Consider the following 16,986-nt stretch of genomic DNA (forward strand, 5'->3'; position numbering starts at 1 on the left):
TTAAGACCAACTACACCTCCGCAGTCATTTACAATCCAAATGTTTTATACACACACACACACACACACACACACACACACACACACACACACACACACACACACACACAGCTGTCCTCTTCCACATCCTCCCAGGCAAACATAAACCGAGCCACATGTGATTCAGTAAATAAAATTTATTTTCATTCTTCACACACAAATTCCTCATACAGTGAAAATAAAAGAGGCCGCTCTCTCGGCCATTTGACACCAACGCAGATGGTGTCAAAAGTCCCCTCAGTTCATACAGCTTCATAAATATCAAGGTTCGGCCAGGATGTGTGGTCTGGAATGGGTGAGGTGGCTCATTTCCTCTGGATCTGAGTAAAAGATGAGGGCAACTGGAGCGGCTGGATGGGTTTCTTACGGAAGTCCGGGGAGACTCTCTGTTGCGTGGTAGGCAGCAGCTGGTTGCGTTTGATGATCTGCAGAGCCAGCTGAGTGTTTCCTGAGGACCAAACATAACATTCAAGGATCAGGTTTAAAATGCCCTCACAAACACAACAGCTCAGCCTGTTTCCACTGTTTGCAAAGCCAATACGACGCTTTGATATGTGGAATACGAGTGTGACAAACCAACCCAACCAAAACAGGGCGTCAGGCGAAAAACACGTTACAACAGGTGTGACTGGTGACGCAGCAGCTCACTGACCATTCTGCAGCTCCAGGTACACTCCCAGCAGGATGGCTTCAGGTGGGATCTCCTTGCTGTTCATCATCGACGCAGCCTGATGGTGACAGCACAAATTAAATTATTACTGAACTGTCGGGACGCTCACTGCTTTAAGCTTCCTGATGGGTTACACACATAATTACAGCATTAAAGAAACGGGGCGAATCAGATGCTTTTGAACAGTAACAGTTTCCAAAATGAATTTTAAAAAGGCTTTAATACATTTGTCGAGCATAAAATGCAGCAAAAACAATCAGCAACCAGTTTGATCAACATCGTCACTGAAATGTGATCGTCCCAGATTCTTCAACGTTTATTAGTTTCTCCCCATAAAAACATTTCTTCGAACCACTGCAACAATGAAGTAACATGTCTAATGCCAGAGTAACTAGATTTTGATTGGCCAGTCCTGGACATGAGTTGCATAAAGTTGCCATGGTTACCTGAGTCAGGCACTTGCGGGCCTTGTCGTACTCACTCCTTAAACAATAGGCACTGCCCAGGTTAAAGAGCATCATAGCTCGAGCTGATGTCACACTGCTGGGATAACACAGTGGAGTCTGCTTCCCTGCTGCAACACGTACGCACACACACACACACGCACGCACGCACGCACGCACACGCGCACACACACACACACACACACGCGCACGCACGCACGCACACACACACACACACACACACACACACACACACACACACGTTATTTTCCTGCTGCAATGTTATGCTGTATATAAGATTTTGGAATCAAAAGCAAACACGTTGCTTAAAAACAAACTCACAGGACTCAACAGGCTCATCTCCTTTGTCGGACCCTGCTGACAGAGAGGAAATTATTCAGTGAAAACAAGACTGCAGCAAAAGTTTAGGCGAGGAATGATTTCAGCCCACGCACCCTGGTCTTGTTCGTTCATCAACATGCCCACTGACACATCACTGACGTTCTCTGGATTAAGGTGAGCGATAGCGTCGGAAATCCTGTCCAATGAGATGAGGGCTTCGGCAGCATAGAGGTGACCGAGGAACCTGAACAGAAAAGGTCCAAACAGAGAACAGTTAACTCACTCAAGTACATGAAGACCCTGATCGTACAATGACAGGACTCTTTTCTGTGTCCTTCTTTCTCAGACTTTATATCCTTTTTACAGACTTTCTGATTTTTAAAATCACTTCACAAGGATCCTGTAAGCTTCTCCCCACCTGTAACCACTTACTTGAGCGATCCGGACAGCTTAGTTTGATGGAGCAGCTTCTCGGCGTGGTTTAGGGCTATCAGGTTGTCTCCCAGCGCCAACGCTACATAACTGCTGCAGGCCAGGATGGAGCACCTACTCACACAGCGAGAATCAACGAGTGGCATTTTGGTCCTAATGACATGAACCGTCAGGACGTGTAAATGAGCAGAGAATACGGAAAGCATCATTACCTGAGGTTTTCTACCTCCTGTTTTCTAAGAGGAGAAGATGGAGCAGCGGACAAAAATTTATCAGCATCCTGACCTTTTCCACTGCAAAGAAACACAGACCCTCCATCAGAGCACATATCAGCTCTGACAGTTTAATGTGACCGAATCACAGGCCACCACAATTCAGCCATCACCGTTTCTCAGTCCTGCATCAGAAAACATTCTGAGATGAAGGTCTCCTTGCAACTCCACCCTTCAGTCCAGATCCTCTTCCCTGTAATGGAGTGACTTCCAGATCTCTTCACTGTAGATCCTGGTGGGTTGGATCAACTGGTCAGTTTCACTGACTCCCGGTGTTTAGCTTCACTCCTGGATCTACAGCTGTGTCTGCTCTTTGTGGTGAGATGGCTGGACACACCGTGTGCACGAGTGTGGCACTGAGTTACAGGCTTTCTTGCAGTCAACCCAGGCAGTGGTCAGGCCGCCCTGTCTGGTGTGCACGCTTCTTGACCAGCAGCTGATATTTTGACCCCATTTCGACGTTCAGAATGACGAGCTGTGTTTGCAGTTTGTGTTCATGACTCTATGATGACTGAGTGGATCCAACTTGTCATGCAGAGGAAGGTAATGTTCCAATAGCTGAAGGCGTCACTGTAAGGATGTTGTTGCTGTTAGGCCAGTCTGGGTGTAACCAGGCATCCACAGTGTGCTGTTAGCTGCGGCTCGTCTTTGTGGCATCATTTCATTGAAGCTGCAAGCACAGCCTGAGTGGATCTTGGGAGAATATGTAATTTTTTCTGTGACCTTGTTGCCAGAGAGATATGAACCATAATGTAGTAGTTTTAGAGCCTCAGTTTATGTAAACATCTCCCATCTCTATACATCATTTTGCACTGGGTAGCATTGGGAATCTAACCTGATGATCCTTAATATCGGATGCTACATGACTTTATGCATAGCAAAAAAGAAATCCAGAAAATGCATTTTAAAGATTATGTACGATATTAATAAGATCTATTCTTTGTTTTTCCATCATAGTTATATAATGCACGAAAGTACCAGACTTAATGAGTGTATATTTCTTGACATTATGACGGATATTAAGGACTCTAAGTTGTAGTCCTCCTCAGTATGCAGCAGAGAGTGTGCATTTTAAATTCAGCAGTAAATACAAATTTACACACAGATTGTGTGACTTTGTACAGTTTTTGAACATAATCACTGGAGAGATGTGTTGGGAATACAGAACAAACAGGAACACTTTATGGAAAAACAGAAATATAGTTTGGAACCAGCGAGTTAAGAAGGCATCACTGTCTTTCTGTAACAGGTGGGTGGGGTGGACAGACGTGTCTGACCTGCAGGCGTCGCTGTTCTCGCTGCCACTCTCGGTGCTTCCTGACTGACTCGAGTTCTTGGAGCTGTTCTCTGTCTTGAGTTCTTGCTGCTGGTGTTCAGGCAGCAGCAGCAGCGCATTCCTCAGGCAGATAGCTGCAAACTCCATACTGGCCACTGGAATAGCTGCTGATTGGCCCTCACTATACAAAGACAAACACTATGAGGTCAGTCTACCTCACATTAAACTACAGTAAGATTAAATATCAATTGGATGTTAAAATGTACACATGGACAACCTGTTAAATATGATAACTTCATGACATGATAGTGGAAACACAATAACCAGCATGTCAGTGATGTAGCAACTGATGTAACGTATGTTACTCTGTAATCATTGTATGTAGGCTGAGATGCTTTAAAACAAAACAAAAAACAGCTTTTGCTAACCACTTCCTGTTTCATACTGTGGACCCCGATAGTTTAAACCAAACTGGCAGAACTCTGTTATCGAGGAGTCATGTGTGTAATTTATTGGCTCCGTGTGGATTTATGGGTAGTGAGCACTGACCTGTACGTGGTGTTCTGCATGGACTGGGACGCCAGGATGATCTTGCGATGGTAGCCCTGGCCAACAACAGACTGAACGATACCTTTTTTACAAGGCAAACCTTTGCTTTCCTGCTCTGAACCCTTGAAATTGGAAAATAAAGATGATATAATTTTAGATTTTACCCCCATAAATCCATTCAAAGATGCAAAAAACAAACAAACATTTGACTAAAGTAGTGTGGCTGAAATATTTTGTCCATGGTAGAATAAGTTAGAAAGGAAAACCATTACAGGAGGACGGCCTTATGTATCCTTGAGCCACCAGATAGGCATCAAAAATAATAAAGGAGAAAATATGTGCACATGTGAGAGCAGTTTGATCTGATCTCCATCAGAGATGAACCCAACCACGGTGTCATCAGCATACTTGTTGATAACATTGATTGGGTTGGTGTGTGGGGGGGCTTTGCTGCGGACCAGTAACCAGGAAGTATTATTAAACCATACTGTAGCCAGTGGTACCCTTGGCTTCCTGGCTTCCTACTAGATACACGTACGGTATCAATTTGAAAATTTGACGTCACTTTGTTCTCAAGATATGAACTCCAAGGTTTTCAATGGATGCACCTATGGCATGAATTTCAACTGTTCTTCTTGGGTTATCACATTCACAAGATTTTGAGAACACTTGACCTTTGACCTTGAAGTCAAGGTCAGAGATTTAAGCTTGTCCAAGACTTTTTGCATTCACAAACTTGGGTGCCATTACTGCCGGCCTAGCAGGGTGACAACAACATCCCGTTAGCCTTTTACGGCTGAGGGGTAAAAATGACAAAGAATAAACAGGTAAAAAGGAAAGGTCACCATCGAAATGCTCAAAAACATCCACATCTTACAAACATACCCCTTTGTTAGCAGAGATGCAGCACTCGGCAAGCCGCAGCCACAGCCGAGGGTTGAAGTGGTAAACCTGCACCGCCTCCATCAGACATTCAAATGCTGCCAGAGGTCTGCCAATATGCAGTAGCTGAATACCGCAGTTATACAACAGCTCGTAGCGTTTGTTGGCTAGTAAAGCGCACATCGGGATACCTGTGAATTTTTTAGCTGAAAACAAAAGAAAAGGACTTTTTGTTACTGAGGAACACATAACTTACACCTGTGTGTAAAAACACAAAATACATACCAATATAAAACATTTCTATTGTGTCAAAGCTGAACAAGTCCAACACAAGACAAGAACAACCAAAAGGGGATAAAAACAAATTACTTCTGTGAATTTTAAATCCTACATCATCTTGTTCTTGAGTCATTGCACTCATCAACATGCGTGTCCACGCCCCCCACCCAACTTCCTGGGCGAAGGCAATAACCCATCAGCCTTTACAGCTGAGGCGTAACAACAAAGATCAGCAGGGTGACAGACACTGAAAAAATGATAACTATATCAACCATCACAAGGCTCAGGGTATAATGCACAGATTCAAACTGACATACTTGGGAGTAAATTTGCCGCCAGACTTCTCCGAATTAAAATCTAGAAATAACGGTCCTTTAATTATTGTGGCCCGTATGTCTTCCCCACTTCTCTCTCTGCCCCCACTTTCCTGTCGTTTCTTTACTGAATCTATCAAATAAAGCTGAAAAAGCCCCCCCAAAACATTTAAAGTTGTACATAGCACTGGAAAATTTGAAAGCGAGCAGTGAAGCACACATAAATGAGAAAAAGCGGCTGCAGGGAGGTTATCGATTCAGGTTTGAGTTTGAGCCAATCGTTATCACGTCTTCCAGGAATGTCTCTAAATTGTTCCGTACTGGCAGGAGTTGAAGAATTGCATAGAAAGGTTTTAAAAGTATTGTTTTTACATTCAACTTCCTTTACATGGGAACAAACACGTACAAAGTTGATATGTTTAGGATCATGTTAGTCACTAGTAAAAAATCCATTACTAGGGATTGGCTGAAGACAGAGGCCCGTAAGCAGCAAGTTTGGACTGAAGTGATGCATAATGTTTATGATGGGAATGGTGACCTTCACTGGCAGACTAGAGTTGGGCAAATGTAAGTTTTTCTGGAAAAACTGGGTGGACAGATTTGGTAGAGTAATAGTTTCTGGTTCTGTGAAACCCTCAGTTTAGTGCGACAGACTGTATGTAGTTGGCCAACTAATTTTCAGGGTATAATAATTTGTTTGTCTTATTTGATTCTGCTACATGGATTATGTCAGAAGAAGAAGACACAAAGAAAAGTGGAAAGAAGAAACGATCAAATGTATTTTCTGCTTGAAGTTAACGTGGTCATTAATGCGTGTAAATGACAATCAGGGTGTCTACAATGTCCCAGGACAGGATTCTGGTGATGTTGTCATTTGCAGAGGTTCATAAAAATAGAGAACAGAAAAAAAAAAGTAAGGAAGTCCAGTCGCTTTCTTTGCAAGCTTCATTGGCTTTCTCAGATCTTTTACCATCAAAGTCTGAACCAGTTTTTTCCATAATAGCTGGTAGACGAGGTTTGCTGTGCTCTTTGTTATCGTTTTTCCTACCAGGTGAAACGTGACAGTCTCGGGCTTTTAAGTATTACAGACGAAATCTGTTATTTAACACACAGTTCACAAAAGTTAAAACAAAAGCCAAAAAATAAATAAATAAAAATAACCAACAACAAACAAGGTTGGCCAGATTCAGCTTCATCTTTTTGCTGACAGTACGTAGCAGTGAAACTTGTTTCCCCACCCTTCCTAAAATATAAAACCTAATATAATCACAGGCTTAATGCTGGCTTTCACAACTGTCTCACTGGCTCCATAATACCAACTATGTGCACATATCTGAAGGTTTTACAGCAGAGGAACTGATGTATACGTGAAAGGATAGAAACAGCACTAACAGGATAGTCATAGTAATACTAAACACAAACTACTAACACTCGGTAGCTGCTCCTGTTATGCTAGCTTCGGTTTGGTTTTACTGGTATCCAAAGCTTTGTTTATAAATGGGAAAATCTTCAAATTCTCTTCAGACCTAAATACTTTTTATTTTGAGTATGGACACAACTGTGGGAAACAGTAATGTGTATATCTTTCACTTGGTTACCCAAGTTTCCGCCATCAGCCCCAGCTGGTAATGGCAGATAGCTGCCGGAGGTCTGTCCCTGCTAACAGGGAGCTTTTCACTTCCCACTGTCACCAAGTGCTCACTCAGAGGAAGTCGTTTGATTGCTATGGTTTTTGCTGCTTCTATACATTATAAAGTGCCTTGAGGCACCTGTGGTTCTGAATTTGTGTTATATAAATAAAATTGCATAGAATATAAGTAAACTGGGGCAGCATACTGGTGGAGTGGTTAGCACTGTTGGTAAGGAGTTTGACTCCACCTTCGGGCTTCAGTTTGCATGTTCTGTTTGCGTGGTTACTCTCGCGGTACTCAGGCTTCGCATTTCTTGGGGTTAGGTCAACTCATTATTGTCCAGCCTGCCTCGTGCCCTGTTGGTAGCTGTGATAGGCTCCAGGCCCTCTGGGATCCTGATAAGTGGAAGAGAACAGATACATGAACTGCCTTCACTTACACTGGCCATTGCTACCATCTCCCAGCTGTGCACAGGTGTGGTCATTCTCTTGCAGAGCCTTCTTGAAATAGAAAATGCCGAGATTGTGTTTCCCCATTGCAAAATGAATGCAGCCCAGGTTGTTCCAGAACATACATCGAACACATTCACCTAAATGAAAACAACACGCATGCAATTAGCAAATCATGAAAGCCAGTTACCCCAGTAATGACGTCAACATCTGGAAATGCAATTAGGCAACAAAACCTGAGGACGACAAAGTAAACAGCAGGATTATAACAGAAAGCCAAATGATCCTGCGAGCAGCCGTTACCTGTCTTGATGGGCCCAGCATGTTCTGCAATATTGGAGCTGTTCAGCAACTTCACTGCTTTCCGGTAGTTTCCTCTCAAATACTCAAAATTACTCTTGAGGAACAGTGAGGGTGCAGACTGATGACAGAGAACAAGAGAGCGTGGAAGCAAAGTCAATTTCCAATGAACTGCAGCGCCCAAAGAAATATTTGAGACAAATTTTAAATTGCATCATATGCCAATCGCATAAGGCATACTGCATCCTCTCCCCTTTACATTAGAACTAACAAGCAGACTTACATTCCCTGCTGTGTTCATCACTGACTTGATCTCCCTTTTACAGGCCTTGGAGGATTTCATCTGAATGTACGCTCTCACTTTGTACTGCAGAAAGGACAACATCAGTTAGAACAGGGGTCGGCAACCCTGGGCACGCGTGCCACAGCTCCCACAGAGGCCCAGCAGGTGGATGAGGGAAGGGGAGGCAGGAGGAGAGCCCCGAGGCGGCCGCCGGTCCGAGTGTCAGGTGAACTGAACTTCAGGTAAGAAGTTATGACCTGCAGTCTCTCTGGGTCAGATATAAACCAAGTTTAGGTGGAGTTTATTTTTGTTCTGCTGACTTTTTACAATCAGTTGCAATAACTCGTACTGCTACTAGCAAGCATGACGGAGTTTAAATACAGCTGGGTGGGTGCTATGATGTTACTGATAGTGAACTTGATTTTATTCATAAGGTTAGTTAGTAGAGTTGCCAACGACTCCTTGAAAAATGGAATTGTCCCTCATTCAGAGAAAATATTACACGTTTCGTATTGAGGGGAAAAGGAACACAAAGCTGGAGTTATTCTGTGTCTTTGCTGCACAGCTGCCTCTTCTCCTCTCTCTCCTGTCGCTACTTCAATCATGAAACTGATCAATGATCAGCTGATCGTCTCTCTTGTTTATTTATCGCCCACTTTGCGCCAGAAAGAGGAAACCAGCAGATGTAGCGCTAAACAACAGCAGCACGTTTAAGCTTGATCAGCTGTTGTTAGAATTTATTTAATATTAATTTCTAGTATCAGCTGATGTTTGCTGGAGCCAGAACAGGTTTACCTTTTAGGTGACATGGATGAGTTGAAGTTATGAACTGTTTCTGAGAGACAAATAACACCAGGATCCTTTTTTAGGTAGCTGACAGCTGGTAACTGTGCAGGGGCGGGTCTAGCAAAGTGTTGCCAGGGGGCCAGGTAGGGCATTAACAGGGAGAGGGGGGCACAAAGACATTCTTTCTTATTCTCATTTAAAATGTCTCACTTTTATTAAATAATTATCTGAATCTTACAACCAAAGTTTTTATCTGATGTAAAATGTATAGAAATCACACATATACCAACAAGACTGTACATCACTGTCACCACAGCGTTTGTTTTCATTCAAAGGCTTTATGGCTTTTATACCTGGGGGGCCGGTCTCTAGTCAAAATGTCCAGGCTGATGTTTTGTCCCAGTCCAGCCCTGGGCACGACACGCAGTGAGTTAATCTGAGAGGTGCATTAAAAAAATAAATGGCCGGGCCAGCGGTGCACATCGCAAATTGCAACACAACTAATGTGTCCCATAGACACATTCTTAATGACGGTATCTTAGCTAACGACCCCAACTACCAGATTCAACTTGTAATTGGCTAAAAATCACTTAGCCTAGCGGTGACAGGGACGTTGTTAGCTGGTAGTTTTTTCAAGAGATGTTGAAATTTTCACGTTCTGACACTTCAAAAGCTTCAGCAGCTGTCGGCTCAGCGCAGCATCAGCACCGCGGAGATACACGGATACATCCGTAGACTCGAGACACAATGTGTTTTCAGGACTTTCAGCTGTTTGGACCAATGTTTTCTTTTCTGATCAAACCAGAAGCTTTAATGAGCAGCTGGATTTGTCTCGCATTAACTGGCTCGACACATCGAAATGCAGCTGATTGAACTGAACAGCTCGACTCTGTGGGGTCAAAGTTTGCAGAACTACGAAGCAGCTGGACTCCACAGCTGTGCGTGTTCATGGAGCTGCATTTTCACCTGCTGGACATCACTACCTGACAGGTTTAACTGTCTTCAGAACATTGCAGAGGCCTTATTGACAGTGTTTGGCTCTACATGTCTGTGTGAGCAGGTTTTCTCTCACATGAGTCCTCAGGTCTGAATGCTGGACACTGGGAGACCTGTGTCTCTGAGTGGGAGACCAGAGATCACAGTAACATGTGTGTCTCTGTATTAACAAACATGCCATATTGGCCCAGTTTATTTTTCTTATCATTGTTGTGAGGAGACCATAAATAGCATTTGTATTTTCTGTTGTTCAGTTCATTTGCTGTTATGGATTAAAAGTGTTTTGTTTCTAAATAGCTGATAACTATTCGCTGACAGCTGCAAACATCTGTGAACAAATATAATCCTATAACGTTGTTCTATATAGTGAGTAACTGTTCATATAGAGCGTTATTAGATTTATTGCTAATGCAGTCATACGGCACACTGACCTCTGAGGAAATGTTAGATGCACTCATCATCAGAAAGGTTGCCGACCCTGCTCTAAAAGCATGCATTACAAATATTACAGCCCCTGAGTTAGAGCATGCAGACGAAGGCTGAAGCAGTTAAAGAGTGAAACATGGGTGAACCCAGCTCTCACCTGGTGAATTTTTGATTTGGCTGCTTCAATCATAGCTGCTAACTCGGCCTTCTGGTTTCCTCCATCTTTCTGAAATAAAGCACAGAACTTAGTCAGCTTCATTTCACAGACTTAAACTTGTGAAGTCGGTGACCTAAGAAACAGCTTCATGACTAAGGTCCTTGCAGTTTAATCATTTAAAGCTCAGCTATTCATCGACTCTTTGATGTTAGTTCTGTTTGTGGTTGAAAGATTCATTTGCTTTGATAGAAACATTTTCTGTAAGAGAGTACACTGTTCTTCTTCAAACACTGTGACCACTGCAAACTGAATTCAGCTCACTGTAGTAAGAAATCTCACAACTGTGACTCTTCAAAGTTACCTTTTAAGCTGCAGCTGCAAAGCTTTCAGCGCTGATATGTTTTTAGATGCCTTAAATAAATATGGAAGGTGGTGAGCGATAACTGTAGCTCAAAAAGTGACTTTTTTCACTGCATTGTGCGTCCAACAGTTCAGACCCTTTCACATGAAAAACTCCTGATGGACAGTCTGAGCTGTGAGACACATTCTTGATGCATAACACCATGGATGCTGGAAAAAGATTTGTGGGCACAGCCAGAGATTTCATTTCAGATTTCATGAGAACTGGAGTGAAATCTCTGGCTACAACAGACGCTGATATGAAAGTCTGCCAGTTTGCACAGAACAGATTATCAGGGAGTATTCTATAAGCAGCAGCAGGTGTCTGCAGTGCTGCTCGAGGAGACGATCTTGAATGTGCCCACTAATGGGTTTGCTTTTGTTGTGCACATTCCTGTTTTTATCACACATACTGTATTTGTGTCTACCTCTCCTTTGCCGTTCTTGTTGCTTCCTTGCACAGAGAGTTTGTCCAGCACAGTCAGCAGGTGGAGGGCCTTCTCTGGCTGGAAGGTGAGCAGGTAGAGATCCACCAACAGGAAGCACACAGACTGTGCAAACTTTTCTTCTAGGGGAAATAACATAAGACATCAACAACAACTACTACAAGTACAAAAACAACAACCATTATTATTATTAGCAGTACAAAACTGTGCAAAAGTCCTGAGCCAAACTCCTTCGTACTTTGGTCCCGAGGGGCCAGACTTTGTTTTTAACGTGGTCTTGAGTTGGGTCTCCAGGCTTTTCAAGGTCTTTGAACATCATCGACTCCAATAGTTCTAAAACAGCAACTAGTCATCTGCAGAAGAGCGGTTTGATTGTTTCAATCAGGTTTCACACGTCACCAAAGTACAGAACAAGTACTGGGAAGGTTACCAGTAGCATTTATACGGCCTCTGACACTGGACTCATCTCTTGTCCTGCTATCAGTGCAGCGTTACAGTTGTCCTTAATATTAGAGATCAGTAGGTATGAAATATTTACTGCTGATTCAGCTGCCTGATGCACTCCAATTTTTCCATGTAAACCCACAGGGTTCCATGATAGGACCAGTTATTAACATTACACATGCTTCCATGTATAACATTTAAAGACATAGTATACATTTTCACTGCTTTATTATTATTATTATTCCATGAAGCCAGATAAGATCACACACACACACCTCAAATTTCCTGCTTTTAAATTTAGATAAAAACTGAGGTTATCGTGTGTCATCTGGCTTCACTGATGATGGAGCGGGGAATCATCTGCATAGCAGTGGTGCTGCCTGAGGGCAGGATGTATAATGTAAACAGACCTGGCCCTTAGACTGAAACCTGTGGAACTCCATAATTAACCTGTGTGTTAAGAGGACTCTGCAGCACTGCAGTGTTGGGCAATCGTGGCAGTTCGCCTTGTAGTCGGAAGGTTGCCGGTTCGAGCCTCGGCTCGGACAGTCTCGGTCGTTGTGTCCTTGGGCGAGACACTTCACCCGTTGCCTACTGGTGGTGGTCAGAGGGCCCGGTGGCGCCAGTGTCCGGCAGCCTCGCCTCTGTCAGTGCGCCCCAGGGTGGCTGTGGCTACAATGTAGCTGCCATCACCAGTGTGTGAATGGGTGGATGACTGGATATGTAAAGTGCTTTGGGGTCCTTAGGGACGAGTAAAGCGCTATATAAATACAGGCCATTTACCATTTACTTTTAATTCCAATAGTATGCTCTAATCACGGTAATAAAATAAGAAAATCAGGTCAACAGTACGAAACACTGCACTGAGGTCTGGCTGGGCAAACAGAGATGAGTCCACTGTCAATTATTTACTTTCTTTTTTAAGATAACAATAAATAACAACAGTCGGCTGTCTGTTAAACGTTGTCTAAGGAGCTTGGAAAGAAAAGTGTCTGCACTGAAAAGGTTTCACCTCTCATCTGAGAAGCTTCTTCAGTTCTTGGACTACAATGAGCTGGATGACTGAGAACCTTCACAGACACATCTGTTAAAAGTTGTTTAGATTTGATCATTTTAACCTTCACTAACACAGTTTCTGTACTTTGTTGAATTCTGAAGCCTGACTAAAACGCTTCAGATAAAGCATTCTCTGAGCTAATGACTTCTCTGAGCAGTCTTGAAGTAATGGGATCTCACAGACATGTTGATGGTTTTGATTACTGAAGTTAACTCAGATCAATCAGAGAGTCTATATACATATCAGTACTACTAAACTACTAATCTCCATGAGACGTCTGCGAGTCATTTTTCTCTAATGATTTAAACTTTATTAGTGAAGAAAATCATTAAGTCATTACTTCTTAAGGTCATCTTTACTCTGATGCTTAAAGCCTTATTGTTGATTCAACCACAGTCTCTATAGTGAAGCAGTTGTTTGACAGGATGAAACGGGGAAAGAGCCCAACTTGTTTCATTGTTGTGTGAGCAAAACTGTGACATCATTACTGCTGCTGATACAACTACAGGTAAGGTCTCACAAACCCTACCCTGTACTGCCTGATTGTTTTTGTCATTTCATATATTCAAAGTATCGTCACCATCAGTGTAATACACAATACAGACAATAATAAAAGTCATTCTAAAAACCGTTGCATGCTGCACTTGAACTTAACACTTTAAACATACATAAGAGGGGACTGGCTCTCCATTCACAGTCAGTAAGATATTTCAGAAAGAGCGCACAACTGAGCCGGCCTTACAAAGAAGAAAAACGGCAGCTGACAACATCACATCCTGGAGCTGATGCTTTGCAACAACCCTGCCAATTAAATGCATGGAAGTTAGCACGACATACCAAACGGTTCCAGAAACTGGTAGAGCTTTTCTCCGATGCAGATCGCATCAGAGAACTGCCGCATGTAATAGTGGATGATAGCTTGATTGTAGTACAGGAAACTATTTTCAACATCATCCAAACCATCAACATCTTCTGCTGACGTGTGAACCTGAAACACAGAAAGTAAGCCAGGCTCTGAGTTTACTGCAAACAAGGATTAAACCTATGAAAAGAACTCGGTTTAATTACCTGGTTCTTCATTGACATCAGGGTCTGCTTCAGCAGCCCTGTGGTCGTCTGACCGCTTTTGTAAAACTCAACAACAGCTTTATTCATTGCAATCTTGTAGTCCTCTTTAGTGAGCTCCTGCAGGGCTTCAAGGTGTCTGAGCGCCTCGTCACATCTCCCAGCCTAGAAGAAAAAACAACGTTTCACAATGTTTGGATTTCTTCTCACAAATACGACAAATAACAAGAAAAAGAGCAGCTGGTCAAACCTGAGTATACAGCGTGAACTGATGAGCAGGAGTTTACGAGTACTTTCATTTTATTCAGGATTTCCACGGCCCTCTAAAAACTTGGCTGAGACTGGAATTGCCTCATAAATGTGGACGGTGTCACATTTTAGGGGCTGAGACCATTTCAGGTAGAGATACTGTTGTGGAGCGAGCAGTTTGCTCATTTTACTCTGGTTAGTGTGACTCACTCGTCATAGATGATGCACTCAAAAAGACTATCTAAAATACCTAGAAGACCCCTCATGCTGTGCAACAGTTAACATAATATACTCTGACACTGCCTCCACTCTATCCAGTTAACCTCTTGAGCCCAGCACCCTCGGTACTGGGGGGCAAAACGGGGCAGATCCTGTTGAATCGGCTGTAACATAAGTCCCAGCGTGTGTCCACAGAAACCTCTAGATCTCAGCTAAACGCTCATATAGACCATTTCTACAAACACAGCAAAACAACATAAAAGTGACAGTTGCTTTGCTCCAAGTACTGAATGTGTTCATATTCACATCTCTCTCACTTCTCTAAAGAAGAAATTAGAACCACTTGCAGTATTTTTTTATATACACATTCATTGTCAGAAGACACTGTGGGTTAAGTTGAAATGTTTGATTATTTACCGTAAATGCTTCGTATGCGCTGGCTGCCATCTCCTTCTCCTGGTCTGTCATCCCCGGGGACGGTGAGCCGTCATGCTTTGCCTCATTTTGCTCTGATTTAAAAATAAATAATAATATTAAGTATAAGCTGAAACACCCATAAATAGTATATATTTTATTTGTTGGTTACATGATAAACATTTGTGAGAATTTTTTTAGAAACGTTTTTGCAGCAAAAGTCAAAATTAAGCAAAATGGACTCACACAGATGATGTGAAGAAAATATTTGCTGAACTTCCATTAAGGGGGTGTACCTAATAAAGTGCCACTGAGTGTAATATGCATAACAATGTACAAACAAGCCAGCTTACATAAATAGTGCCTCTTTGATTGTATGATTTATCCATATAAAACCAACCTGTTCAGAGCATTCACCAAACAAGGCCAGGGTTAGGGTTATCACCTGCTCCTCCTGTCACAGGTCAGCCCTTGCACCTCGCCCCCCACCTGTTTGACCCGCTGCCCTTGGCTTAAAAACAGCTTCGTCCCTGGAGCCTTTCGGACCGGTGTTGTGCCAAATAGTGATCGCCTCAGTGAACGGGGTTTACAAAGGGCTTATATATAAAATTTAAATATTACCTGTTTTTCAAGTATCTTTAAACTCTGTGTGTTGTACTTGCATTATAACCTATCCAGTCCTTTTCCTCCACTTAAAATATGTTTACAGAACTGTTGTAATATTTGTTGCAATTCCCGCTTGGCCAGATTAGTCTTACTAAAGACAGTTTCAATCTTAACGAGATTTTTTTAAATATAAAAAGTCACTGCTAAAAACTGATTGTGGCTTGTACTTTGTTACAGGAATGTTGTTTCTAACTGACTTGATATCATTCGTGAGGGAAACATCTGACATGTTTCACATATTACAGACCAACAAGTTATTTATAACAGTTTAAATACGAACAATCAGTTTTTTGCAGACATAATCTTTTGGCACAACACTGGTATCGGACACGATCCCACCCACGGTCTGAGTAACGCTCATCACTCACACACGCAGACCAAGTCCTTTACAACCTGTTCTCCAATGTGCGCCGTTCTCTTGTTTTGTATATATTCCTGCTGTCTTACTATTTCTATTTTATACCTACACAGTTGGCGTGGACAACGTCGTACGTGTACATCGATAATAAAGGGCTACTCGTTCTAATCTGGTGCTGCATTAGCTGCTAGCTGTTAGCGGCTGACTGTTTTTGAAAGGGCTCGAGGACTTACGGTTTTATTACCGAGGTTTTACTATTGGCTGGATTAAATGTACCATAAAGCTCACGTTGTAAACGAGCGAGGACTAAAATTCCGTTGATTCATCTTAGTTTAGCCCAAACGAAGGCAGAGAGGGAAAAGCGCCTGCTGCAGCACACAAACCGTCTAAGTTAACCGAGAGAAGTCATTGGGATCCCGAGGATCCAGAACACACCAATAAATAAAGACTGAAAGACCAAGACATGAGTAAATCCCAGTGAAATACATGGGCGGCTTTTCATGAGAGACAAATGGGTCTGCTTAATGGGTTAAAGCTAGCTCTTGTCAACCACAGCAAGCTACTTGGGTAATCTTCACACTCACCTGTATTTTCTGCCATTTCTGAGGGCTTCTTAAGAGAAAATTAAAAGTAGACCAGACCGGGTTACTGCGATAAACTAAAACAACACCAGTATAACGAATAAATGTGGAAACTTTTCAAACACAGAGGTTAGCCTAGCAGAAATCTATCCAATTATCACGGCACTGTTTCTTCTTTGCTGTTTGGCGATAGCTTCAAACGTCGCATGATAAGGCAGTACCGCCTCCTGTCGATATGCGCGTGTCAGGAAAATCTTCTTCTTCCTTCCTTTGTTGGCGGTTGGCAAACAGCAAAATGGTGAAATACCGCCACCCTCTGGTGTGGAGTGTGAACTGAAGCGTTAAAAAACACTCAAATCGTCCCAAACAAATGAGTCTGCCTTAAAAACCAAAATATAGCCTGATAAAGTTCACCATACACCAAGTCCAGTTTCATATGGTAAATGGCCTGTATTTATATAGCGCTTTACTAGTCCCTAAGGACCCCAAAGCGCTTTACATATCCAGTCATCCACCCATTCACACACTGGTGATGGCAGCTACATTGTAGCCACAGCCACCCT

General features: G+C 42.7%; 1 protein-coding gene across 1 annotated transcript; it reads right to left on the reverse strand.

Annotated features, from left to right (window-relative positions):
* Window positions 1-208: 208 nt before the first annotated feature.
* On the reverse strand, window positions 209-16,591 carry cnot10 (CCR4-NOT transcription complex, subunit 10). Its single transcript, XM_085364971.1, has 19 exons — window positions 16,427-16,591; window positions 14,822-14,913; window positions 13,940-14,101; window positions 13,709-13,859; window positions 11,353-11,492; window positions 10,526-10,594; window positions 8,161-8,244; window positions 7,881-7,998; window positions 7,568-7,717; window positions 4,908-5,110; window positions 4,023-4,144; window positions 3,475-3,654; window positions 2,138-2,218; window positions 1,926-2,039; window positions 1,607-1,737; window positions 1,494-1,526; window positions 1,155-1,282; window positions 691-766; window positions 209-486 (listed from the first exon to the last, which is right to left on the reverse strand). The coding sequence occupies exons 1-19, from the start codon at window positions 16,440-16,442 to the stop codon at window positions 344-346; spliced, it is 2,193 nt and encodes a 730-aa protein (XP_085221097.1). The 5' UTR covers window positions 16,443-16,591; the 3' UTR covers window positions 209-343.
* Between the last annotated feature and the right edge of the window lie 395 nt (window positions 16,592-16,986).

This window comes from Diplotaxodon limnothrissa, linkage group LG11 (assembly GCF_057381915.1).
Source record: "Diplotaxodon limnothrissa isolate DT_005_m linkage group LG11, D_limnothrissa_male_GT1.1, whole genome shotgun sequence".
In the NCBI taxonomy this organism is placed as follows: domain Eukaryota; kingdom Metazoa; phylum Chordata; class Actinopteri; order Cichliformes; family Cichlidae; genus Diplotaxodon; species Diplotaxodon limnothrissa.